At 26.4% G+C, this 26,600-nt stretch overlaps 4 protein-coding genes across 5 annotated transcripts in view; 2 read left to right on the top strand and 2 right to left on the bottom strand.

Annotated features, from left to right (window-relative positions):
* Positions 1 to 848: 848 nt before the first annotated feature.
* mRpS22 (mitochondrial ribosomal protein S22) lies at positions 849 to 4,296 on the bottom strand. Its single transcript, XM_011496964.1, has 4 exons — positions 4,275 to 4,296; positions 2,721 to 2,803; positions 1,865 to 2,343; positions 849 to 1,602 (listed from the first exon to the last, which is right to left on the bottom strand). Exons 2-4 carry the CDS (start codon positions 2,788 to 2,790, stop codon positions 1,141 to 1,143), a joined length of 1,011 nt encoding a protein of 336 aa, XP_011495266.1. The 5' UTR covers positions 2,791 to 2,803; positions 4,275 to 4,296; the 3' UTR covers positions 849 to 1,140.
* Positions 4,297 to 6,352: 2,056 nt separating this feature from the next.
* On the top strand, positions 6,353 to 9,252 carry mbf1 (multiprotein bridging factor 1). The gene is made up of 4 exons (XM_011496963.1): positions 6,353 to 6,682; positions 6,842 to 6,893; positions 8,027 to 8,187; positions 8,732 to 9,252. Exons 1-4 carry the CDS (start codon positions 6,608 to 6,610, stop codon positions 8,885 to 8,887), a joined length of 444 nt encoding a protein of 147 aa, XP_011495265.1. The 5' UTR covers positions 6,353 to 6,607; the 3' UTR covers positions 8,888 to 9,252.
* A 531-nt stretch (positions 9,253 to 9,783) lies between these two features.
* Prosbeta6 (proteasome beta6 subunit) lies at positions 9,784 to 11,141 on the bottom strand. The gene is made up of 4 exons (XM_011496962.1): positions 10,895 to 11,141; positions 10,509 to 10,698; positions 10,191 to 10,427; positions 9,784 to 10,010 (listed from the first exon to the last, which is right to left on the bottom strand). The coding sequence occupies exons 1-4, from the start codon at positions 10,990 to 10,992 to the stop codon at positions 9,825 to 9,827; spliced, it is 711 nt and encodes a 236-aa protein (XP_011495264.1). The 5' UTR covers positions 10,993 to 11,141; the 3' UTR covers positions 9,784 to 9,824.
* A 3,174-nt stretch (positions 11,142 to 14,315) lies between these two features.
* The window catches only part of LOC105360153 (syntaxin-6), a 21,366-nt gene continuing 9,081 nt past the window's right edge, over positions 14,316 to 26,600 (top strand). For both annotated transcript variants that reach the window (XM_011496961.1, XM_011496960.1), the window contains exons 1-4: positions 14,316 to 14,600; positions 24,093 to 24,319; positions 26,165 to 26,259; positions 26,344 to 26,403. In XM_011496961.1, the coding sequence (XP_011495263.1) occupies positions 14,566 to 14,600; positions 24,093 to 24,319; positions 26,165 to 26,259; positions 26,344 to 26,403 (417 nt within the window). In that variant the 5' untranslated portion in view covers positions 14,316 to 14,565. The remainder of the gene's footprint in view (positions 14,601 to 24,092; positions 24,320 to 26,164; positions 26,260 to 26,343; positions 26,404 to 26,600) is intronic.

Raw genomic sequence — 26,600 nt, 5'->3', positions numbered from 1 at the left:
CCTCACTTTTCCAAAATCATAAAATTGCTCTGTACAGACCAGAAATTAGCTTTATTTGTAAAATGCAAATAAATTTGAATAATTATGTAGTCTTAATTATTAATTCTAGAATTCATATATTGCTAAAAAATTTATAAATTAATGTTTAATATTATATCTTGATTAAAAACATAATTTTAAAGTTTTCAAAAGCTAAACTTTAGTATTTTATATATTAAACTTCAATATATAATCAGATAGGGAAAGCTAAAGATTATTAAGTTCTACTTCAGTACCAAATCTTAAAATAATTAATTAAAATATATCAAATATAATTGAATATAATAATTTATAAATATTGTTCGAGATCTATCGTAGATTAAAAATAATATAATGTCTTATCATCGGTCGTACGTCAAACATTATAGTTCAAAATTTTTTACCTTCAAATCAATATTTTAAGAAGATTATTGCTTAAATCATTATCGAAAGTATTATTATAAATAATATGTAATATAATCATATCTGTTAAAAACCATTGAATAAAAAGAAATTTAAATGAAATGGAAAATCGTACGAATCTTATACTAGTATATAGTGTGGTCTTAAGCTACTATTATATTTATAAATATACAACAATTGAAAAACTATTAATTTTCAATATTTTGTATTTTCTACTTCTATTTTCTATTTCTATATAGTATAATAATGACGGAATAATATGTACATATGTAAGCACAAGTACACATATAAAGCATACTATGTATATGTTAATATAATACATTAATATATTATAAGACAAATTACGTACGTAAAGATCAGTTAAACAAATGCAATTTATAAGCAAAAAATAATTATTAATAATAACAAATAAATTAAAACCTTTAACAAACTGCTTGGGTAGAAAATTTTTTAATTTTTTGGTACCTTGTAGCATTTGTCACTTTACATTCAAATAGTATTAAACATTACTTTAATCAGATTGTTCATAAATATAAAAAAGAAAATAATGTTAATAAAACAATTAATTAATTAAAAAATTAATTAAAACCGCACGCGCGCACGTATGCACACATACGCTCGCAAACACGTATACATATATGCCTATACTGAGTCTGTGCAAACAATAATATTAAGGAAAAATATTAATACTCTTGTTTATTAATTATTTATTTCAGCATTTTGGTGTATCTTTTCTATATTACTCTGTAATTTTTCACGTGCTTCCGATATCTGTTTATAATTTTCCAAAGCTTTTACCAATTTTGAATTCATATTAGTTTCATTCTTTATAAAATCTTCTATTATATCAACGTCATTATTTTTTAAATTCTCTTTTTGTTTTACATTTAAAATATAATACAGTTTTATTGCTAGTGCACCATCTTCAATCTTGCCTGTTTCTATATTTTCAAGCAGTAAATTGTTTAAATTTTTGCTCCACGCTAAATAAAATATCATTGATCCGTAATGCCTAGTTGATCTTAATTTATCATACTTCTGTTTCTTGTTTACTTCGTCGTAAGTTCTCTGTGTCACTCTGTGATATTCACTATTATCTGGATTAAATTGTACACAAGCTCGATCCAAAATAAATTCATAATCCTCTCTATCTAATATGAGCTGTTTAAAAAGAAAGATAGATTGGTTTATTATCACTAAGAAATACCCCATCATGTGTATTTCAATTAAAGTAATTATTTAATCCAATTACATACATTTACTCGTTCTATTAACAATTGCAAAAACTCATGATTTAAATATTAAATTACTACAAAGACTACATTACTGTACTAGTTTATAAAATATATAAATATTTATTGAAAATTGAAAAATTAAATTTAATGATAAAACTATATTATGATAAAACTATTATAAGTAATACCTTCAAATGTTCTTCCTCGAACATTTTAGGCATTTCTATTTCACGTCCAGGTATTGGAAAATATATTTGGTTTAACCTATCTCTCTCGGTGTGCGTCACAGTTCTTAAGATCCCATTCGGTTCTCTAACTACGATTAAACGATATTTATTTGACACTCCAAACGTTATATCAGTGAAAACATGTTTTGCATCGGTATATCCCTGTATAGCTGGATCTTTAGATAAAATTCTAATATCTTCTTCTCTTATTTTAACAATTGGAGGTATTTGTAAAAGATCCCACATTTTTATTTCTGATTCCTTGCGTGCAATTTCAAGTTCTTCATTCGTCATAAATCTGTATTCTGGAGTTGTTATATTAACACCATTCATACGTGGACGAAAGACTTTTTCAGGAATTGGACGTGTTAAAATTTGTAGAAGCTTCTGTACCTCTTGATCAAAAAAATATGGAGCTGGATCTCTATCATAAGCAGTCACTTGAAAAAATCATTTGAAAAATATTATTATTATATAAACTAACTAAGTTACAATTATTTTATATAAATCGTTTTTAAGAACATGTATAAACATTAGAATTTCAAAAAGAAGAATGTTAAATTTCTAAATACTGTAATGAATTCCAACACTCCAAATACATTCATTCAATCTTATAATCATCTAATTTTAAATAAAGAAATAATTAACAATTAATTGTAAAAATTATTATTGCAAATAGCATATATTATATACTTATTTTAAAATAGAAAACAATACTTTAGTATTGATAAATATAAAGATCGCACATTACCTAAACTAAATTCTACTTTAAACTAACCTAAATTATAAAAACAACATCGAATATTTTAATATTCACCTTGTTCAATCGCCGTTGTAACATTATTTGCTATAATTTTCATAAATACTCGATGCGGCGAAAGCCGCATAGCAAGGTTTAACCTACGAGAAAGCATAATAATTAACTGGTATTTTATGAAATAAAATAATTGTATTTGCAGCGAAGTTGGATGAATCAAATTACTCGACAAGCGTCAAACCTCTGAAGTTTGAAACGACTGGATTCTCATTTTCTCACTTTAGGTGGATAATATTTCAAATATATCTAAGTTCAAAAAATGCTCTACACAGATTTATTTCGAATAAATATAAAAAATGTAAATCGTAAGATATTCATTATGTATTCATGTTGAATAAAACTTGAATTATTACACATGCACCATCATTTTAATATTATTAATTAATAATACTGAACTTTAAATGTAAAGAAAATTTTAATTGTTTAATTTTATTTTAATTTTAATTGTCACAAAATTAATTAATTGTTATTTAAAACTTTCTATAATTTTAGGATATTATATTCATATATATATATATATATATATATATATATATATATATATTTTCTTTTTTATTTATTTTTACATTAAATTTTGTCGTTAATAAGAACTGCTGTTATTAACATTAACAATAAGTTGTAAAGTTAATTTTTATATAGCACAAAAGGAATATATAATGCTGAATAATACAAAAAAAAAACAAATAATGTGGGAAGTTCAGTGACACTAAAATAATAATGCAAAAACCAATTATTTAACGTCACTTGCTTATGATAATTTTGTATATCCTGATAAGGTTATAACAAATACACTGGCTAATTTTGCACAATATTCAACGAATAAAAATATTTTTTGTATGGATAGAAATAAATTGATTACAAGAATTGAAATGTGAAATTGCCTATATGCATTCACATTATCAACATTATTTTTTCATTACCATGCATATAAAATTGTTATATTATTATTTTTAAAATAAAAATTTAATAGTTTGTTTGATTCTATAGTAAAAAAATAAGGCTGAAATAACAAATATATGTCTAATAGTTAACGTTAATTCATGTATTTAATAAAATAATTAATGAATTAGCAAATAAATGAATATTACACATTATACTTCTTCGATTCAGGGAATTATGCTAAGTAATTATAATTAGCAGTAGGTAGTTTGAAATTGGTTAAAATTAAAATTAAATGAAAATTTAAATATAAAAGCCAGAATTTTAATTATTGTTGAATTGAATTTAAAAGTGGTTACTTAATGAAGTAACGAATCTTTTATATATTATATTTTTATTACAATGTATATAAATAAATGTCGAGTTCCAAAGAATATGGAAAATTCAAATTAAAATACGTAAATAGAATAGAAAAATTTGCATACAATAATAATAAATCGAATTTTCTTTTTTTCATTTTGAAAAACTCTATAATATATCCATATTAATATGTATAATTTTTTTTTCTTTAATTATTATTAATTAAATCATTCAAGGTTTTGAAAGTCTTTTCAGTAATTATTTTTCTAATTTATAAAAAATATGCTCGCTTGTTATTTGCAAATTAATACGTACCATTTATTAATGCAAAAATGAAATAAACATATATTAAATTAATTTATGTTATACAGTGAATTGGAAAATTCATCGGTCACAGTTTGCTGTTAATTTCGATGTACATTTACATATTAATATTAATTTATCAATATATATTGATACTTCGTCGTAACTAATGTGTACAAATGAGGGTGCGTATACATATATTGTGTATATGCGTGTGGCATGCATGTGCATTCGTGTGCGTATTTATTTGTAACAACGAAAATTAACTTTCAATACGTTGAGTATTTTTCTTACGAATAGTAAATACAAAATATTTACTTATCATTAGCAAGTGCTTATATTTAATGTGACGTTCTATTAATGAAATAATATCAATTTTCACAGTAATCATAAGCTAATTTAATACTCTAAAAATATACGATACCACCGACAAAAATAAAATGTATGTAATTCCAGATTAATTGTCAGACATAAAAATAGCATTCATAGTTAATACATATAATATTGGCAAAGTATAACAAAAAATTATTCGTGCTAACGTTCGCAGTATAAAAAATTTAATGAAAATGCCTATTAATCATTTTAGTCTTTTTTTGTATATGTATACGCAGATACAAAGAATCGAATAAAAACAAATTGTTTAATAAATTCGATGAATGAAGTATAAGTATTAATTAACGACCGATCTTATAAATATGAAATTTTCAATTAAAATCAAAACGTAAGGTCTAAATAATAATAAGTATAACAAATATAAGATTAACTTATTGCGATGCAAAACAGACATTCGTGTTTTATATTAATATTAACAAATAAAAAAGTTGTATTATAGTTCTTAAAAAAATTAAGTACAAGATAAATTCAAATTATTGGAAACAAAATAATTATGATAAATTTTTTTACCAACAATTAATTAATTTATATACCCTATCAGATTATTTGACACAGTAATCTTAATGTATAAGCATATTAATCCAATAAAATATTTTTAAATATCATATCCATAAAAAAAAAACAGAAATAATTTTACATCGTAGTAATAATATACATATGAGTTTTCGTAAATAAATATTATTTCCAAAATGCAAATTAACGATAAGGAAGTTTTCAACAATTACTTTCATTTCCTTATCACCTACTCTCATTATAATTAATTTTCCCTTACAAATTTTCAAATTTAATTTCATACGAAAATTATCAATGTACCTTTAGGGATATCGTTATACGTAATATAATTCACCTATCTTTGCTTACTAATATAACTAAGGAATCTTTGTTTCTAAAACTCATGAAATATACTTTTTATATTTTATAATAGTTGTCAATGACATTATAGAATTTTGACATTAAAAAAAAAAAAAAAAAGACTCCTAAATTGCTCGTTACTATGTGATTGATCTTTCATATATATATATATATATATACGTTTTTATGTGTGTGATCTTTTATATATATATATATATATATATATATATATATATATATATATATATATATATATATATTCCCTAATAAGTATATTAATCCAAAGAAATTTGGCCTTCCGCAAATACGCAACTTATCTCCTCATGGTTAATTTAACGATTAACGAAAGAGAAAATTCTATAAATGCAATTGTAAAAAAAAAAAAAAATCTAAATACCGAAAGAATTGACGTTGCAACGTTACGATCCCGAAAACACGCCATTGTCGCCGGAGGAGAAGTACACGCTAACGTAATCGATAAATTCAATGCCTACAAAAAATTTTCACTCCCTCGATATAATTTCATTAATATTCATTGCCTCAAATTCGCCACAGCGTGGCAATTAATTTTATAATAATGCTCGGCCAACCTTCTCCTCGAAAAACATATTTACGCGCCATGAAGAAAAAAAAAAGAAAAAAAAAGAAAAAAGAAACAAAAGAAAAAAGAAGATAAAAAGTCAACGGAAAGCTTAATTAAGCTCGCAGTAGTAAAACAACAGCAGCGAATAGAGGAAAAGAGAAAGAGGATAAGCGACGAATAGAAAAGGTCGTTAATAAAAAAAATTATATGGTAGAGGAATACAGAGGAATAGAAAATCCACGACGCGACATCGTCAATTAGGACGTTCGTAAAAACGCGGTAACGTCCAATTGGCGCGTTCCGAAAGCATTTGTTTTGAGAACGTTCGACGAATTCAATGCTGAGCCGTATAGTATCGAAGTATCTGGAAAGTGTAAAAGTGGTGTAAAGTCGCGAGTCGGGAGTAGTTGATAGATTGTTTTCTTAGTCGTGTCAATTGGTTCGTTGAAGCCAACGAAATTGCTGGTAAAATTTCGCGCCGTAATAACGGATAAATAAATAAAAGCCTAAAGCAATCATGTCGTATTGCGACACTGCACCGATAACCTTGCGAAAGCGTATCCCGAAAGCGTCTGCAATGAAATCCGAGCAGGTAAATCTTATAACGTGATTATATCGCGTGTATTAAACTGACACTGCGATTAAGCAGTCTTTTTCGCACAACTTACGAGATGGTCGCGGTGCCCTATCGACGCACCACCCAATATTTATTGGGATATTTGTAACGTGATGAAAAATCTATGTTCCTTAGGCGGTGAATGCTGCACGCCGACAAGGTGTAGCCGTGGAGACTCAGGCCAAATGTAAGTTCTCTTTTACGTTCGACCGTGGAGAGAAAAATCTAGTGTTCTGACACTTCGGACTTGTATGCTGATCATAATTTAAGCATGTTTACAATAAGCCAACATTTCCACGTAGTGTATGCCATTAACTGAGAACGCTCTTGCAAAACGTTCAAAGACTTTTTTCTCCTTTTTATGCGCCTACTTTTAATTATACGTAATTGTTCCATAACGAGTTGCAAAAGTAAAATACATGTAATTAACGTGCTTAATTGACTCTGACAATTGGATATATTTTTTATCTTTTTATTAGTTTTTAATTCGAAATTATGTTCGAATATATTATGTAACCCTATATCTATTACCTGCATACTTTTATTAAAACTATATATATATATATATATATATATATATCATGTGTGTGTGCATGCATGTATGAACGATATATAAATATATAAATGAATATATATATATATATATATTTATATATATGCATATGCATATATGTATACATATTTTGTGTGTGCATGCATGTATGCAGGCATGTATGAACGATATATAAATATATAAATGAATATATATATATATATATATATATATATTTATATATATGTATATGCATATATGTATACATATTTTGTAGCTTCATATAACCAAAACTGTTTCACTTTTCTAAAATATTTAACAGTTATTATTCCTAAATATTTGAATTAAAAATAATAAGTACATTTATAAATGAATATATCTAGTTGAATCATCCTCAATTTGTAGTATTTATTATTATATTATTTGTATATTAGTTACACACGCAAACACTCATATATTTCTCTTTGCAATTTAACCAAATACATTTATTATTGTAGAGCGAAAAAAATTAACGTAAATAGCATTGAACATTTAAAACTATAACCAGGCATAATATTAATTATAATAAACATTAGATATAAAACTAAGCTTGTATAATAAATTTTTTATTACATTTGATTATAACTATATATAATCATTTTTTATTTTATTAAAAAGTTAACATTAAAAAATAATAGATATCAATTAGAACCGATTCGCTTGATTATTTAGTTAATTTTTAAGTACTCAATTTTCCAATATATTTATACTACTATAATTATATTTTTATTTGTATTCTTGGTTCATAGGGGGTGGAGGTGCAAATAGACAGCATGTGACTACTAAAAATACAGCCAAATTAGATCGTGAAACTGAAGAGTTAAAACATGAAAAAGTTCCTTTAGATCTTGGAAAACTAATTCAACAAGGAAGACAGAACAAAGGGATGTCTCAGAAGGATCTTGCAACAGTAAGAAATAGATGATTTTAATTCATTTATTAACAATAATTTATCTAATTAGCAGCCCAACAAAACCGTTTGTCAAAACGTTTAATATTTTGTATTTTTTCTTTTTTTATTAATATATATATATATATATATATACATCGGCTGAAAATAACTGATATTTATTATTTTTAAGCTAAAGTTTTTATGCAGTTTTAACCTATTTTCGTTAATATAGCTTTCTCTTTTTATGAATTTATGATAACTCAAAATTTTTCAATGGACTCCTATACGTTAGAAAAATGAAAACAATTATAACGTATCATATGTATTTCTCAACATTTTCTTGTATGAATGTATTCTTTTGTTTTTAATCAGTTTTCAAACATTTTCATGTACATAATGGGAAACATTGATTACATAGAGATATAGGTATAAACATTCATAAACTACATTAGTGGTAATTTTCGTAATCAATTTGTTTAAACACTGTTTCATAGATATGTATATCCATATGTTTATGCTAGTTGAAGATTTGACTTATCTAAATTGTATTGTAACCTTTCAGAAAGTTAATGAAAAGACACAAGTTATTAATGACTATGAAGCTGGCCGAGGTATCGCTAACCAAATGGTGATTGGCAAGATCGAGAAAGTACTTGGTATAAAATTGCGTGGAAAAGATCGTGGTCAGCAATTACCACCACCAGGAGGAAAAAAATAAATTTCGGGTGAATAATTAATAAAAAAAAAAAAAAAAAAAAAAAAAAAAAAAATAAAAAGAAAACATAAGTCTTTCTGTCCTTTCAATTGTTTCCATGAAACAGTCACGTGTGAAAATAGTGAATCTTCAATGCAATCTATTTGTTTATTATTTTCTTTTGTTATTTTGCTATGCTTTATAATTATATAGGTTATTATATTACGTTTGTACATGAAATTTTAAAAGTAAGATATTAAATATAACTCATTATCGAGTATTAGTCGTCTATGAATAGGATTTCTATAAGAAACAGGTCCTGCACAAATTTGAACACTTATACAACTAATTCTTGATAAGTTGGTGAGGATAATCATAATTTATACAAATATTGCGAGAATAAAATGTAATTACTTAAGTTACTTAAAATAAATTAAATTTGTTATTCATTACAAAATACCTACCTTGAAATAAATGGAATTATCCATTATAATGAAATAATTTTTATAAAAATATTTTTAATTTTCACATTAATATCTTTGACAATACTTAAGTATATATAAAAAAAATTAAAAACATTTATATTATAAATCCATATGATAAAGACAATAGATCTTGATATTGTATAATAGACTTATTTATTTTCGTTTATATTCATATAAAAATTGTAATTTCTTAATCTATATTTTTAACTATAAGACATTTTATTTTTGAATAGTGAAAACGTGCAGATATTAATTTATTTTCAATTTACGAGACAATGCTCTATAGATTATAATAATTTTATTTTATAAAATCTATTTTTCATTACAAATAACTTTGAAAATTCACAATGTAGGATTGAATGAAAATTAATATTAATATTAAAAGAGTAGTCTAAATCCAATATTATAATTGTATTAAAATTGTAATACATTTATAAAAGAAAAAAAAAACAATTTATTATAATAAGGAAAATGAATTAATCTCTCCTTAAATCAAACTTCTCTTCGGTAATACCATCTTTTGTAATAATTTTAATTGTAATTCCATCTCCGGTATAAATGTCCCTTTCAGCTGCTGATATAAATACATCTTTAACAACGGATAAGGCTTTATCCTTAGTTAACGGAATCTTTTCTACATTTTCTTGATTAAGATAACCGACCTAGAATAATATGTTACATTAATTTCATAATCAAAGGTGGAATTTCTCCTTTTCTTTTTTCATTTTCATTTATTCATTTAACTGATATTTATTTTAATCTTTTAATTTTATATAATAAATTTTTTGTACTACAAAAAACAATTTTCTACAATATAATTTGGAGGTTAAAATAAAGAGTACCTGATTATCCAATAATGGTTGCAATAAAGCTCCAGCTGAACCACCCGCTACGTATGTATTTTTTTCACAATGTCCAACAGGATCATATCTATAAATACAACCTTTGCCATCATTATCCAATCCAGCTAAGATGTTACTAACATAATATGGGAAGAATCTCTTATAATAAAGCATGGTCGACAACATTTGAGCAGTTGCTGAAGTTGTCATAGTTTTATGATGCTCGTGTTGGTATATCTATAATAAATGGTATTCTTAACATTAAACCAAGTAATTTAAATCATCGGACAATCGAGTAGATAATACAAATATTTATACCTGCATACGTGCAGATATTACTCTGGTAAGGGTCAGAATATCGCACCAACATCCCGAACAGCCTAACACTGTAGTGTCAGAAAGTTTGAATAATTTCTCCTGCTTACGTGAATATATTGAATAACCAGTACTCAGACGCGTATCTGCTGCTATTAAACTAAAATCATCACCAGCTAAAGCCACAACACTCCTAAAAAATAAAATTACAATAAATATTACAATCCTAGACTAATTTTTAACTAAAATATATGCTCTTGTATTTCATAGAAATGTTACATTAAATTAATAAATATTATTATCAATTATATTCAAATAAAATATTTTTAATGGTTATTTAACAATGAGATTATTTATATGTATTATAGGTTATACTTAAAGAAAATTACCCTCCGTTGTCGGCATACGGATTAAATTGAAATTGTTTAGGGGCCTGAGTAGCATAATCAGGTAAATTTCTTGGAATATAATCTTGAATAAGTGACATGTTTGATCAAATTTCTTAAAGAGTAATATTTAATAAATTAAAGGTGAATAATTGCTACGGCTCGAGAATGACAAAACAATTTTCCGGTTGGAACACTCTCAAACTGCGCTGCAATCAGCCTAATCCCGTAACTTAAAAAAATATATACAGCCAACTTCACTTTAAGCAATATTGGAAAAGTTAAGTTGCCATACAACTTCATATAAATTGTCATGGTATCTTATATGGAATAGACAAGTTAATTATCGAATTTTTTATTGTTTATTAAAAAATAATTGTCCTTTTATATGTTTTTATTACAGTGTTATTCTCCTTCGTTTGCTTATATAACTCTTAATTGATTGTTTTAAAAAAGTAATTTTTGAAGTATTGATAATAATTTATAAAATTGTAAACGTTATTTTAATCATTATTTGTGAATCTTAATTTAATTATTGATAATAAATTCATAGATAAGCAAAATATAAACTGTCACGGATTGTTGAAATTTCATAAAAAAAACTCTAAATAAATAACTTTTTTATTTAAAAGTGTTTTCCAGTTTCCATATATAACATAAATATAAATAATTGAATTTCATTTTGTTATGAAATCTTTAAAAAGTTTTGTAATATTAGCGTAAAAAAAATTTTTATTTTTATCATAAATATTATTATCTATATAAAGCTACATCAGGCAACAAATTTATATAATTTTTGCTATTTTATTACTTCTAATTTATTTTTTATACATTTGTTTGATATTGCTAATAACCTGCGTAGAAATAATCTTTTTATTTCGTCAGTTATAATTATCATATTTTATCTAGAAACTATACAAAATTATATAAAATTAATCATCTTTGAAAAAGCATTATTGAAATAATAAATTAAGCGTTAAAAAATGCTTTTTTTAAATTGATTTTGTTAAAATTAATTAAAATGTTCCTTATATCTTTATTCTTTATATTATATATACATAATTTTATGATAAATCTTCAATTATTTTAGCAGCAATGAATTTATTAATCTATACACTTAAAATATGCAAAGATATTATTTAATTGGGTTATTTATTTTTCAAAACCTTCATCACTTATATCGATATTATCATTAAATAAACTTATAATTTAATTTTATGGCTATATTTTGCCTGGAAATAATAATAGTAGCCATTAGATTTTATAATTTTTTTTTAAATTATCTATAAATATTTTAAAAAATCTTGAAACATTACGAGCTATTAATATAATCTTCTAAGGTACATAATTCTATTAATTATGAAAACAATATGAAGATGAATTATGAAATTTTATAACACTAATAATAAAAGAGCATATATTGCTTACATGATGGTAAAGAGCCAAAATAAAAAAATTTTAACATATAATGATTCGGTATTATGTAAGATATTTTAATATATTATATAGAGAATTTAACTAACTACAATCTTGTGAAATAAAATTTTATTTCTAATTTTATACATCATTGTCACGATCTTTATTTCTCTTGTTAAAATTAAGAATTATTTCAATTCATATTATGAAATTATATCAATATATATTATTATAATCATAAAATATTTCGGATAAATTTCTGATTCACTGTGTTAATGTACGTTTGTACATTATAAATAGATCAATTATGCAGAGCTTGTGATACTTTAATTTACCATGTGTAGTTCTATTTTAACAATGCTACTCACTCTTATTATACAACTATGATGCTCATTACCTTTGAATGAATTATAACAAAATTGCAATCTAATAGTGAAAAATAATCAAGACTTGGAGAATAATTGCAACAAATCGTTGAGACGGCAATATTACACTTAAATAATTGAGTGATTAAAATTTACAAAATATCAGTTAAAAAATACGAAAAAAATATTTTTTACAAATTAATTTTAAAGAATGAAAAAAAAACTGGATTGTTTTTATTTTTCATTTAAAGTATTTTAATTATTTATGTTATTAAGAATATTGAAGCAGATAGATACGTCATGTGAATTAATGTAAAACTCTTGATTTACTATACAATCACCTATTTAGTACAAGGATTTTAGTACGAATAAGATTTATAGAAAGTGCTTTCTTATTACTTTAAGGGAAAATAATAATTCTGTATGAAAAATAGAAAATTAATTTGGAACTCAAATATCACTCATTAAAATGTAATGTAATCAATCATTTGATCTAAAATATACATAATAATACTTTTTACTTGAAATATATTCATTGGTATTAAAGAAATAGAAATTGCTGAATAAATGTCTTTTTATATAATGACTATTGCATATAAAAGAAGTTTGTAAATTATGTCAATCAAATCGCCGTAATTATTTTTGACACATTGTTTCTTAACTGATACATACACATTGACAGAAAATAAAAATACTAATGTTCGACTCTTTTGACACTCTTACGAATACCGTTACTATTGTGAAAACTATATACATGTATTGTCAATTGTAAGTACAAAAGAAAAAAAATAATTATAGATTTTTATTAAAAGATACTTTGAGTTTTAACGTTACCCCACGTTATATGCTTTTTACATTATATACTTATCATACATTTCTACCATTTGTCCAGCCATGTATATATATATACACATATTATGAATATCACATATCAAATAAATATAAAAGCTATTTCCACTCAATTTTCATTTGGTAATCCTATATGGACACAAAACGTCGAATAAAAATCTAGAATTATACGAGCCAACGACTACAATTGGATACGTAAAATAATTGAAAATTATCTCCCCTTGCACCAACACAGGTATAAACACTGAATTCTAATGATGTCGAATGTACCGGATACCAAATATATTATGCCGAGGATCCAATAATTTGGTTATATGATACGTCGGAGCGACCATTAGCACAGAGAACAACTCGGTAACCGTCGCTTCATACACACGCCCTTAATACGTAATCTTGGGCTAAGGAGTGAAGGAGCTGTGGCACTCTCGAACCCCTCATCAACGACAATCAACATATCCTTGCGATATCATCCACCTACACAGGTTGGAGCGCGCCAAGTTCGAACGGCCCTCAGAGCGCGCTGCCGTCCGCCTCTCCCGCCATCGAAATCAATATCGCGCCTCCTCCTCCTCCTCCTCCTCCTCCTCATCTTCAACAACCACCACCTCCTCCTCTTCAACAACTACCACCCCCTCATCCTCTTTCTCCACCTCCTCAACCTCCTCCACCACCTCTTTCACCTCCTCCTCCTCCTCCTCCTCCTCCTCCTCCTCATTCTCCTCATACTCTTTATCCTCCCACCAGCGCATCCCCCTGTGTGCTCGTCGACCTAAGCAGCCGCCAGTGGACGCTCGTCTACGGCGGCGCGAGTCCGAGACTTCCGAGCAGTCGCAAGTCGGCGAGCGCGAGCACCGGAACCAAGCGCCACGCCACGGCCGCCACCGTCGAGGCCTCGAGGCGCGAGCGTACGGTCGGTGCCGACGGTCCGGGGGATTCACCGGAGGGCGGCACCTATGCACCAGACCGCGGGTCGCCCCTGTCAGCGGGGAGTGCGTGGGTGAAAGTGAGTGAGGAGCACGAGGCTGTCAGATCCAAGGCCGAGGCATGACGCTAGAGGACCCGTTCTTCGTCGTCAAGGAGTAAGAGGGCTAGAGTTCACTTTCTTATCGTATTATTAAGCGTTTGCCGTTGATGCACAGTGGAAAAAGTGTACTATGCTCGGACGTGAGTGGAAAAAGTGTACTATGCCCGGGCGTGACTAAACCCCCCCCCCCATCCCCCCGCCACCGCCCACGACAACCATGCCAACCACGCCACTCGCCACCATCAAAACCATCCGACCAACGCAATGTGTAGAGAGCGCCTGGGGCTGCTGTCCAAGGCCGTCCCTGCTGACCTTCTTTTACGTTTATTTTGCATTTTTGCGAGGATATTTTTCGTTTTATTTGTCTTTAAAGGACGACGCACCTGTCATCTTACTCAACTCGCTACTTCGTATACACGAAACCTGACTGGCTCTCTCCCCCTCACACAATCGGTCTATCTCTTTCTCTCTCTCTCTCTCTCTCTCTCTCTCTCTCTCACTCTCTCACTCTCTCTCACTCTCCTGCTCTCTCCCACTCTTTCTCTCTTTCTCTCTCTCCCACTGTCATCGAAGGAAAAGTATCTAACTGAAGGGTTAACGGAAATTTACTCGTGATTTCCATTATTTTATTCAAAATACGATACTATCCATACAAATGTGTATCATAACACTGTAGACATATTAAATATTATTTGAATGTAATTGGGGAATAAAAGATATCCGAGATAGAGCGTGAAAAATGAAGCCATACACAAGTTATCATAATACAAATTAATATTCAAGTATAAATAAAATATATGTTTTTCCATACTTTTACAAAATTAATTTTTTCTTCATATATTATTGTTGATTATTCTTCGTCGTTAATATTTACTTGTATCGTGCTTAAAATTATACATTTATTATAATATTATATTAAAAAGAAACACAGTTTTTTCTGATAAATTTTAATGATAAAGATATAGAATTACATATTAACATTATTTACATTAGATTACAATAATTAATATTAAAGGCCTTAAAAATAATTAGAAGAAAACTTAACCCTAATTTTAGAATATAATTAAAAAAAACTAAATATTAATTTGCGCCTGTTTGAAAGTCATATTTTGACAGTATATTTTAAATATAAATATTTTATGTAAAAAAAGATATGTTTATGGAGGCAAAATATTTTGAAATAATACAAATTGTAGGATTTCATTTATAAACAATATCATTTAATTCGAAATTTTATTCGATAATTTCTAATGCATTTTACGTCAGCGATAAAGTGACATTAATTAGGAACATTTTGCAATGTACATTTGAAAATTTTGAATGAATAAATTCATAAAATAAATGACAATTTAATATTATTAACTTTGATTTCAAGTAAAGTTTTAACGATTTTTAAATCAATTTGAAATTATTTGTAATAGATTATTGATGCAAAAAAACTTTTTCGTCACTTTAAACTATATTTTATAATTTTTTTTATTAACTTTTCTAAGAAATTCGTAAACTCAAATGTTTTGATTATAAATAATCTACGAATCAAAATATTTGTAAAGATAATTTTTCTTAGATGTGCATTAAGTAGATAAAGCTGATATCATTCAAGGCAGAATTATTTATTATCGGTGATTTATCGTTGTTTTTGATCTACTCAGTTTTTTACTTCATAAATATACTTAAATTCTAAAAAGTATTCTATAAGTTAAGAGTTTATAAATGAATTATAAGAGATGCATAAAAATGGATAAAAATTATTAAAATTAAAATTACAAAAATTCTTAATATCATAAATGTCTTATAATAAAAAGAGATATTAACTTATATTAAAAATAAAAATAAATTACAAATTAAGATTGGCGGTTATATGTTAATATAATTAATACTGTAAATGAATGAAATCTTATATCTTCGTCATCTATATACTTGTTATATATTAATGTTTACAATTTACGAAGCTTATGACGTTTTATAAAGTGAAATTCTGTTTATTAATCATAAAAGAATATCCCTTTGAGTCAGATGTCATGAGTCAAGAATTGATAAAGATTGATAAGAGTGTTAGGTACTTTAACATATTAAAACCTGATTCTTTGCTACTCGCAACAAGAATATTTTTAACTTTTCATTTCAACATTTTTATCATTATGATTGTTTACAATATATACATTGAATATTATTTTGATGCAGCTTTTAGTTCTTTAAGAAGCTTTAATATTGAATTCTGTGCTATTAGCTTTTCTAAAAAATATATCTTATTTAAATTGCATAAAAATAAATTAATTACAATATTAAATGTACAGTTTTTATAACAATTTAGCCAAAACTATTTTTGCTTATTACATTAATATAGTGAAAATTATAATAAAATTTTCAAACATATTTTAATTCTATACAATAAATTTCTATCATGTAATTGACAATATTTTGAATAATTATAAATCTTAATTTTAACAAAAACATTTCTGTCTCGAATTGTATTCAAAAACTCGAATTATATTCTTTACTTAAAATACATTTAATAAGCTAAATTGAAGAGAATATTAATAAATAAGTTTGGATAATTATATTTTTCAGAAATAAATTTTCGTGCTCATGAGACGTCATTTGAATTAGTAAGCATAACAACTTTTAGTTGGTATTAATTCAAATGTTGTATCATTTCAAATATAACGAGAATATTAACTCCATTAGCTGTGCATTTACTTGGTCAGACAATTTTATGGCGAAATAAAATTGTGCGTTAGAATTTAAAAAAAAAAAAAACAAAACAAAACAAAACAAAACAAAACAAAAATACATATTCAAATTTGAATAATGACGTTTCGGTATCTTCATGTGAAATATAGTAATTTACATGCATGAGCAAATAATAAAAAAACTGTCTTTTAAAATGATATTTATTACATTTACTTCATATATATTTTATAACTATATTGCTGCTTTGTAGAAAATAATTTATGTATTTCCCTATCAAATGAAAGTGGAAAATTTCTGGAGTAAAATGCTAAACTCATTAGTAAGTCATATGAAAATTTTCTATCTAACAGAAACATTTAAAACAATATTTTTTACCACTTGTGTCAAGTTAAATCTGATTCAGACTCCATGAAATACAGATAATTTTAGACAATTGAATTTATCTATTAAGCAAGTTATTTATAAAAATATTGAAAAAAATAGCTATGAACCTATCAATAACCAATGATTTTATATATGCAATATACAATATAATTTGTCGATTATAAATGACAGAACTTTGCATTTTTATACTTTTAAATAGCTTATCGTCTATACGATGTATAATAAATTTCGCAATACATTTTAATTGCATTATTATCAATTGTATCGATTTTTTCAAGGAATTTATACAATTCTCATAAATATATGCCATGAAAAATAATACATTAAGAAACATATTGAATAAAGACAGCATCTTAATAGAAAAAATATTTAGACCTTGAGAATGTATTAGTTGTATTAAGCAAAGTGATGTTATTTATGGTACGTAATATGAAAATTATTACCCACTATAAAACACATTATTAAGGTACGGATAGAAGGATGCTTATGAGGTATGAATGGCACTTGATTACATTCATTCATAAGTAATTATTTTATAACAATGTTGCTACTGAATGCCCAGTAAATTTACTTCACTTTATAATTCATTTGATATACATGAGAGATATTGAATTAAAACTTTGTTGATAACAGCAGCGTTCAAATAGCTCGGATATTCTCAAATAAACATTTTATTACTTACTTTAAAAAATAAATCTGCATTATTTTCATAGTGTAACAATATCATTTCTGCATTTTAAGCGCTTAATGTAAATTTCAATACCCATTACATTATAAAGAAGCGAGATCAGACATTGCAAACAAATAAATGAACAAACCGATTGTAGAAATTCTAAAAATAAATTTAATAGCACCGAAGCTCATGGTATTTAGGTAAAGAATCCATTTTATTCCAATGTATGTTTACGAAATACATATTTATTTAAAGGATATACTTAAAGGAACAAATTAAACACTAAGTTTATCATCTTAAATTTAGACTTGAACAATAGATTAGCTAGAGTAAAAAAATTGAAGAGAGCATTGCAAAATTATTATGAATAATTGTTTTAGTTCAATGTACAAAAGTTTTTGAAAAATAGTTTTAAAAATTTGTGCATCCAAGGCTAACTGCATCCAAAATAATATTCACTTTAAAACGATTCATTTTTATTTTAAGGCTTTATTCCGACAAGCATATATATACATATACATATATATATATATATATATATATATATAGAGTGATAAAGACATCAATTTATGCTGAAGTTGCATATGAAGAAAAAATGAAGGAATTGAAATTCCGTAGATGTGCAAAATTATTGAAAACTCCCGATGAGTGATAAAAAAAGAAAATAGAACGGAGTTTCGTCGTGCTAAATGTAGCATTATGCAAGAAAGATACTTTTGCCACCCTTATCGTAGGAACGATAAATTTACTCTGTTGTTGCATTAATTACGCGGATGTATAAAATGTGCATTGATAATGTGACTTAAGCAGTGCTCGTATAATAAGGCGATTCATGGTGGCGCCTCATGGGAGAATAATTGCGTATGCGGAATATGACGGAGGCGGCGATTCATGGGCCGATGCTCCTGCCATTTTCATATTTAAGTATATTTTTTCATAACACAGCAACCTATTTCCCGAGTTCAACGATTTAGAGAGTATTTTTCACATTTCAACCTAAAGAAAAAACGAGATTCTCTCGGATATCTGTACACGGACGCATGCGATCATTGACACTTTTTGTCGCTTCCCTGGGCAATATGAGCATCCGCTTGAAACAGAAAAAGATAGAGAGAGACAGAGAGAGAGACAGAGAGAGAGAGAGAGAGAGAGAGAGAGATAAATACTAACAACAAAAATTCATTTCTCACTTATTTTTATTGAAATATTAGATTTTTTTTCTCTTTTTTCTTTTTAATTAAATTTAAATAACTTTTATATTTTCGTTAATAATTTTAACTTAATGCTTTTAACATATTATAATTAAACTCTAACATAATACTAATATATTCATGACAAAATAACTTTTAAATGCTAATTTATTGATAACTTTATATGTTTATTGAATACTTTAACTATGTAAATTGTTAATACGTGTGTATTTTAAATAATTAAATAAATAACATATTCGTAGCTTTTATATTACACGATTACACACACACACACACGCACGCACGCACGCACGCACGCACACGCACACACACACACACACACACACACACATATATATAGATTACAAATTTTCAATTATTTATTTATTAAAAGATATTCTTAGGCTGAACAGATAGTTAAATAATTGACGGTAAAATAATTTTTTAATCATCCTTGTGATTTTTCCTTTCATTTACCGTCTAAAGCTAAATACATTTTTTATCGATCGTTATCTACCACTTACCCTTCTATCATATTCATCTGTACCTATACATACGCATAGGCTTGTGTGCGCACTAGTTTTCACATATATCTTTTGGCATTGAACTCGTTTCAACCCCTCTCCTCTCGCCCATACCCTTAGCACATTGTCACCTTTTTCCTTACTCTCTTTCATTTTTATCTCTACACGTATCATTTGTTCACTCGGTTGTGTTCATAAATTTACGTCGCTGTAAAATGTGACTAAAAACATACATACTTTATAGTTTTAAGATCTAAACGGGGTCATATTCCATCTCTCGTTAATTGCGCCTTAAAATAATACTAATAGGTAAATGAGTGATAACATTGGGGGGGGGGGGCTATGACAAATAATAAATTTAATATGCATTGACAAACAGGACTTTAACAAAGTAAGCAAAGGATTGAAAATTTATAATCACTTCAATGCTTTATAAAATTAACATTGTTTATTATTTGGATAATTATTTATTACTAATTATTTATTATTTGGATAATTAATTTTTCTGTCAATATACGGACATTCAGAACGTGCGCGAATCAAACTTAATGTATATTATCTGTAATAGGTGATATATTTATAAATAAAAACAATTACAATTTATTAATTATTTGTCAAAATAAAATACTATAAAAAAGTTTATTGTTATAAATTTAATTTACTTATTACTTAAGAATCAATTATTTTCAATCAATTTATAATCGTTTCATTCTTTTAATTTAATTTTCTGATACTATATATATATATATATATATATATATATATATATATATTTATTTATTTATTTATGTGTATGTATATATTTATTATTTATTAATGATATTACCTTTTATTTATTAAGAATTATTTTATCGGAAAAAAAAATGTTTAGAAATTTAATAGAAATTGATTAATTTTCAGATATGGCCAAATAAAATTTAGTTGAGAACTATGTTAAATGATAAACAAATATCTTTATCATATAATACTTTAAATGGAATATTCTGTAACAAAGAACGTAATGTCGACAATGGCATTTATAGTGTACTATTTATTCCTATAGTATTTCTATCACGTTTAGATTGAGAATATTTTGATTTACGAGAGCTTTCAATTTTTTTATTCTTTGTAATAGATAGTATGTAATAGATATATATTTTAATTATCCATTTCCTTAAAATTTTCAATAATATTTGTAAAATTATTAGTTTATTAATAGTTTTAATTATAGTTGGAATAGTGATCTCTAAATTTATTTTATTTAAAATACTTTATAGTAACCGATTACATATTAGATAGTAAATAAATTTTAAAGCTTTTGGCATATAATAAGAACAGTTTGTAATAATCAAACGTCAATAGCTTTCCTAGTATATTTTTAAATACATTTTCGAATGATTAATTATGTATATAATTTAAATATTGTATATAATGTTGTATATAATTATCTTTTATATATATTTATATAGAAAATGTTGTAAATAACAATCTATATAATTATGTGTATAATTATGTGTATAATTATGTGTATAATTTTTTAAATGAAAGAAATTCAAAATAACATTAGTTTTAAATAATTCTAAATTTTATCGTTGAGAAAATTAATGTTAATAATACGACTGTTTATATTTCATAGGAAAGAGACATATAAATAATCGATTCTAACTAGAAATTTTATAACTCATAAAATATTTAACCTTCTTTGATCGACAAAATGTGTAATACCTTGTCTTTATTAACGATATTCTCGTACATTATGTTTTAATATAATTTATATTGAACATGAGATAAGAGTTCTTCACGTTATGCCTAAATTAGTGTAACATTATTTTATTCGATCGAAATGCAAATAAAATTTTAAAGTTTTATAATTTAATAATCTTTACTTTATACATAATATGCTAATCAAAATTTATATTAAAATGTATAAAGAAATAAAAAAATTAATTTTCTTATAGTGCAAAAGTAGTGAACATATTTAATCTAGAAAATCTTCTAAGAAAATGTCAAGAATTTGAAGGCTTTACTTATTAATAAGTAAATAATATTCAATTTTCATTTTGTACCCGTTTTTTCATTTTTTTTTTTTTTTTTTTTTAATCTTCTAAGTAAAATTTTACAATTATATTTAAATTTAAATAAAATTATACCTACAAACGTCATTTCAAGTAGAGATACATCTGATAATATATTGATGTATCCAATTTATTAATTTTATTGAATTAATGATTTAGAATGTTTTAGAACAATACGGTTATACATTATAGCTTATTAAAAAATTAATATATTTATCCAATAGCATGACCTTTTTATATATTGCAAGTCTAAGCAAATAATACGTTTAACCTAGATAGTAAAGCCTGAAGCAAATCTGGATATACTTGCTCTTTTATACTAAAAACATTACATACTGCTTAAAGCAATGATAAATTTATTATTTTTTATTTAAAATTTTATCTGTTTTTTTTTTTTTTTTTTTTTTTTTTTTTTAATCTTCTAAGTAAAATTTTACAATTATATTTAAATTTAAATAAAATTATACCTACAAACGTCATTTCAAGTAGAGATACATCTGATAATATATTGATGTATCCAATTTATTAATTTTATTGAATTAATGATTTAGAATGTTTTAGAACAATACGGTTATACATTATAGCTTATTAAAAAATTAATATATTTATCCAATAGCATGACCTTTTTATATATTGCAAGTCTAAGCAAATAATACGTTTAACCTAGATAGTAAAGCCTGAAGCAAATCTGGATATACTTGCTCTTTTATACTAAAAACATTACATACTGCTTAAAGCAATGATAAATTTATTATTTTTTATTTAAAATTTTATCTGTTTTTTTTTTTTTTTTTTTTTTTTTTTTTTTTTTAATATTATTATTTACATCTTTTGTATTCTTTGTACGTCCCGATCGATTTATGGCAGATATTTCATAACATATATTACATTCATAATACTTTCAAATTTAAATGTTATTCGTATAACTTTTTCTCCTCGACTATTACGGAATAAACTATTAAAGGTATAAAAATCTCTATTATTAAAACACGATAATATAATAATACTCCATTAATTCAATACATGTATTAATAAAATTATTTTTTATATTTTCTTACTTTGATAAGTAATATAAATCAATTAATTAAAATTTAGTTTTTCCAAAATATTATAAGCAATACATTAAAGCTTATATACATATAAATATTATCGCTCTATAATTAAATTTTTTATAAAAATTAATTATAAAAAGTTAGACAATTTATGTATGTTTAACAATAATTATTCAATTAAAATCAAGCACTGCCTTAAACTCAATCAAAACTTGGCCGTACAATTAAATTTAAAGGTAATTTAAAAGCTAATTACTTAATCAACGACATAGATAAAGTATACAGTTTGAGAAAATATGCAATTAACTAGGTATTATAATGCTATTATTAATTAAGGATTATTTCTCTGCGGTGTACTTTTGGAAAAATCCTACAAATTATAATCCCAATTTAACGACTTTCCTATACTTACTAAAAATAATTATATACTTTTTTTTATGACCATTTCATTTTTAGAATAAATAGATGACAATGTCCTAGCTTTCAATAAAATCAACTCTAAGGTATCAATTTACTTTCGAACTAAATCTCAAGAAATCACTTAAAGCCAGAATACAGAATTTTAAATAAGTTTCATTTGTGTTTACGCAACTATTTAAATACATAAACTTTCATAAACAAATATTCCAGAGGAGAAAATAAAAATTTTAGTATCTGACAATTTGTTTATAATACGAACAATGGACATTTGAAACTTGGAAAATTACTTAACATTCCATATTAAAAGCCTTTAAAATCAAAAGAAAAAAAAAAGGAAAAAGCTTGGTCGATAATTCTATTTTATAATCAAAATAATGTAAACCATAATAAATTGTCGATGTCGTTGATAACCGGATATCGCCCCAACCCCATTCGACAACACACTACTTCGTAATATTAAATAGCACCTCAGCATCGCAATTATAATTTCAAAAGCCAGCGCTAAGCACACCGCGAGACCGTACAAAAGATGCTAATTTTTTATTTGGATTTTCAGGGAGGTGAGCAGGGCCCTAAACAAAACGCGGGGCCTATATTCGCGCTGGACGGATTTACAGAATGTTGTGGCCGAAGGCGGAAAGGTCGTGGAGACTCCGACACCGACATTGGCCAGGGGTCTGCTTAAGCTCAACACTCGCGAAGAACTTGAATGGACGAGCACCGAACTTAGGAACGCCTTGCGCTCCATTGAATGGGATCTTGAAGATCTGGAAGATACGATCTATATCCTTTTTATATTACGTTCGTATTATGAATTGGCAAAGGTTTTCTACTCTTTACGTAGCTCTGGATGAATTACCGCGTTTAAAAAAAGTTTATGAATACTCTTGCGATTGTGAAAGTATTGCATACATTACATTTAATATTCGCTCGGTTGCGCCCAAACAGCTGCTTTTAGTTTTTTTTTTTATTTAACATAAAACGATAAAAATGTAAATGACAATAACAATTTGGTATACTATGAAGCGACTGAAAATTAGTTTTGTAATGAAATTAGAGTTTTGTGATTGTGTGAAATTTTCAAAGAATTATGATAGTTATAATTTTTTATTTTCGAAAGTTTTTAAATTAATTTCAATTTCAATTGTATAAGTAATAAGACGCAAACTCGCATTCAAATTCAAATATCTTAAAAGTATTTTCATGATATTGTCACTATCAAATCTGCGTAAAAGAATAATGCATTAACAAGATAAAAACAAAACTATTAAATTGAAGAATATAAAGTAAAGTACCTAAGTGAAATTCATTATTAAGCTTATGATTTTTAATTTCATCGCGCGTTTAATTTGTATATCTGGAAATTATAATTTATAACCTCGTTTACATTTTATTCTATTATTTCATTCGCGCACTAAAATAAAATACAACATTTTACAAAATTCAATATACCATAGTTTACAGGACAGATTATTTGTGAAAAGATGAAAAAAAGGAAATCAAATCTGAAGTATTAGTAACGCGATTTAGCTTTTAATTCTTAAAGCTTCGACATCGCAATCACAAGCGACGTTTCATTCGATGCTTCGGCCACTAGACTTAATTATTAATTACGTTATTATTGACTAGATTAATCTAGGATCTAATACGTCCGATGTCACGTCAAAATATCGTCAAATTTATCGCCGCGGATCTAGACATCTCACTTGGGATCGAGACAATGATCACAATATCATCTACGATTACCGTCTTGTGCTATTACAGAACTCGGTCTCGAATACTTTGAAAAAATTAATTTCGCCAACCCACAACGCCGCTTTTTTTAATTCAATGAGCCTTATTCGAATAACACGGATATTTAAGATTATCTTATCAGCTTGAATTCACTTTGATACTCGAATAATCAATTGTACGATATCTCCTCTTTTTCTCCTATTTTATTTCAGCAATGGCCGAAGCACGGGTTTTTCAATGTAGGCTTTCTCGAGCCTTTCACTGCACCTCGTGTACATAAATTCGTACGAGTCTCCTCCCTCTATAATGGCTGTGAGCTTTGATCGATTGTCAACGCGCAGCGTCGTTCGTTTCGTTCCCGACGAAAGATGAGGCGCGATGAAAGCTAATTTTAATGAACTTTATAAGCGATACGCGCACGGGCATAAAATTTCGATTAGAAAACGAACTGCCTCGAGGGGAAAGTTAAAATACCGATAGATGGGGGAGGACATTAAGCTTGTTCGTATCTATTATCGGTCTACGTGGGATTTAAAATTAGCGTTGGTTTATCGAAATTTAAATGAGACTTTCGAGCAAACTTTTAAGATGAAATTCATCGGCATAAAGCCGAGCATAATATGCCCATCGATACATACGATAGTAATCATTGATGGCTAATACTGAAAAAATAATATTCGTTATGTGTTTCGATTAAATTGGCTTGTTATTGCGTCATTTTATATTGTGGAAAATTTGTCACGTTAACTTTTACTTGCGATATTAAACACATCTTTCGTCGCTAATAATATTAGCGTATGTTTTAATGAACGATCTGCAATGATTATTTGCAGCTTAATTAAATTATTGTAGATAAATTGCATTGAATTTTCCTTAATTGAATTAATTGAACACGGATCATCGAGAAAAATCCAAACAGTTTCAAAGTCGGCAATAAAGAATTAACAATTAGACGAAATTTCATTGAACAAACTCGCGCGGAAGTTAAGGTATTGCATAAATAAATAATATATTTAAAAATAATAATACGGTAAATTTATTTCTTCATAATTACTATACAATATTTTATTTAGATAATGAAAGACAAAATGAATATAAGCAAGGGGAGAGATCGTGACCGAACGGCCAGACAGGTACGTGAATACATAATAAAATAAACAAACGATTATATTTAATTTTTATATCGTTTAATAATAAAATATCTTTATTACAAAAGTCGAGTATTAAAAATTGTAAAAACCAACTAAAGATAATTTTCATTCTTACAATGAATGTCATAATTATTAACTTGAGATTAGATGAGAAAAAGCGGAAGCGTTCTAGCGTCGTG

This window comes from Ceratosolen solmsi, unplaced genomic scaffold, assembly GCF_000503995.2.
Source record: "Ceratosolen solmsi marchali unplaced genomic scaffold, CerSol_1.0 scaffold13, whole genome shotgun sequence".
NCBI lineage: Eukaryota > Metazoa > Arthropoda > Insecta > Hymenoptera > Agaonidae > Ceratosolen > Ceratosolen solmsi.
This window is presented reverse-complemented; position numbering and strand designations above follow the sequence as displayed.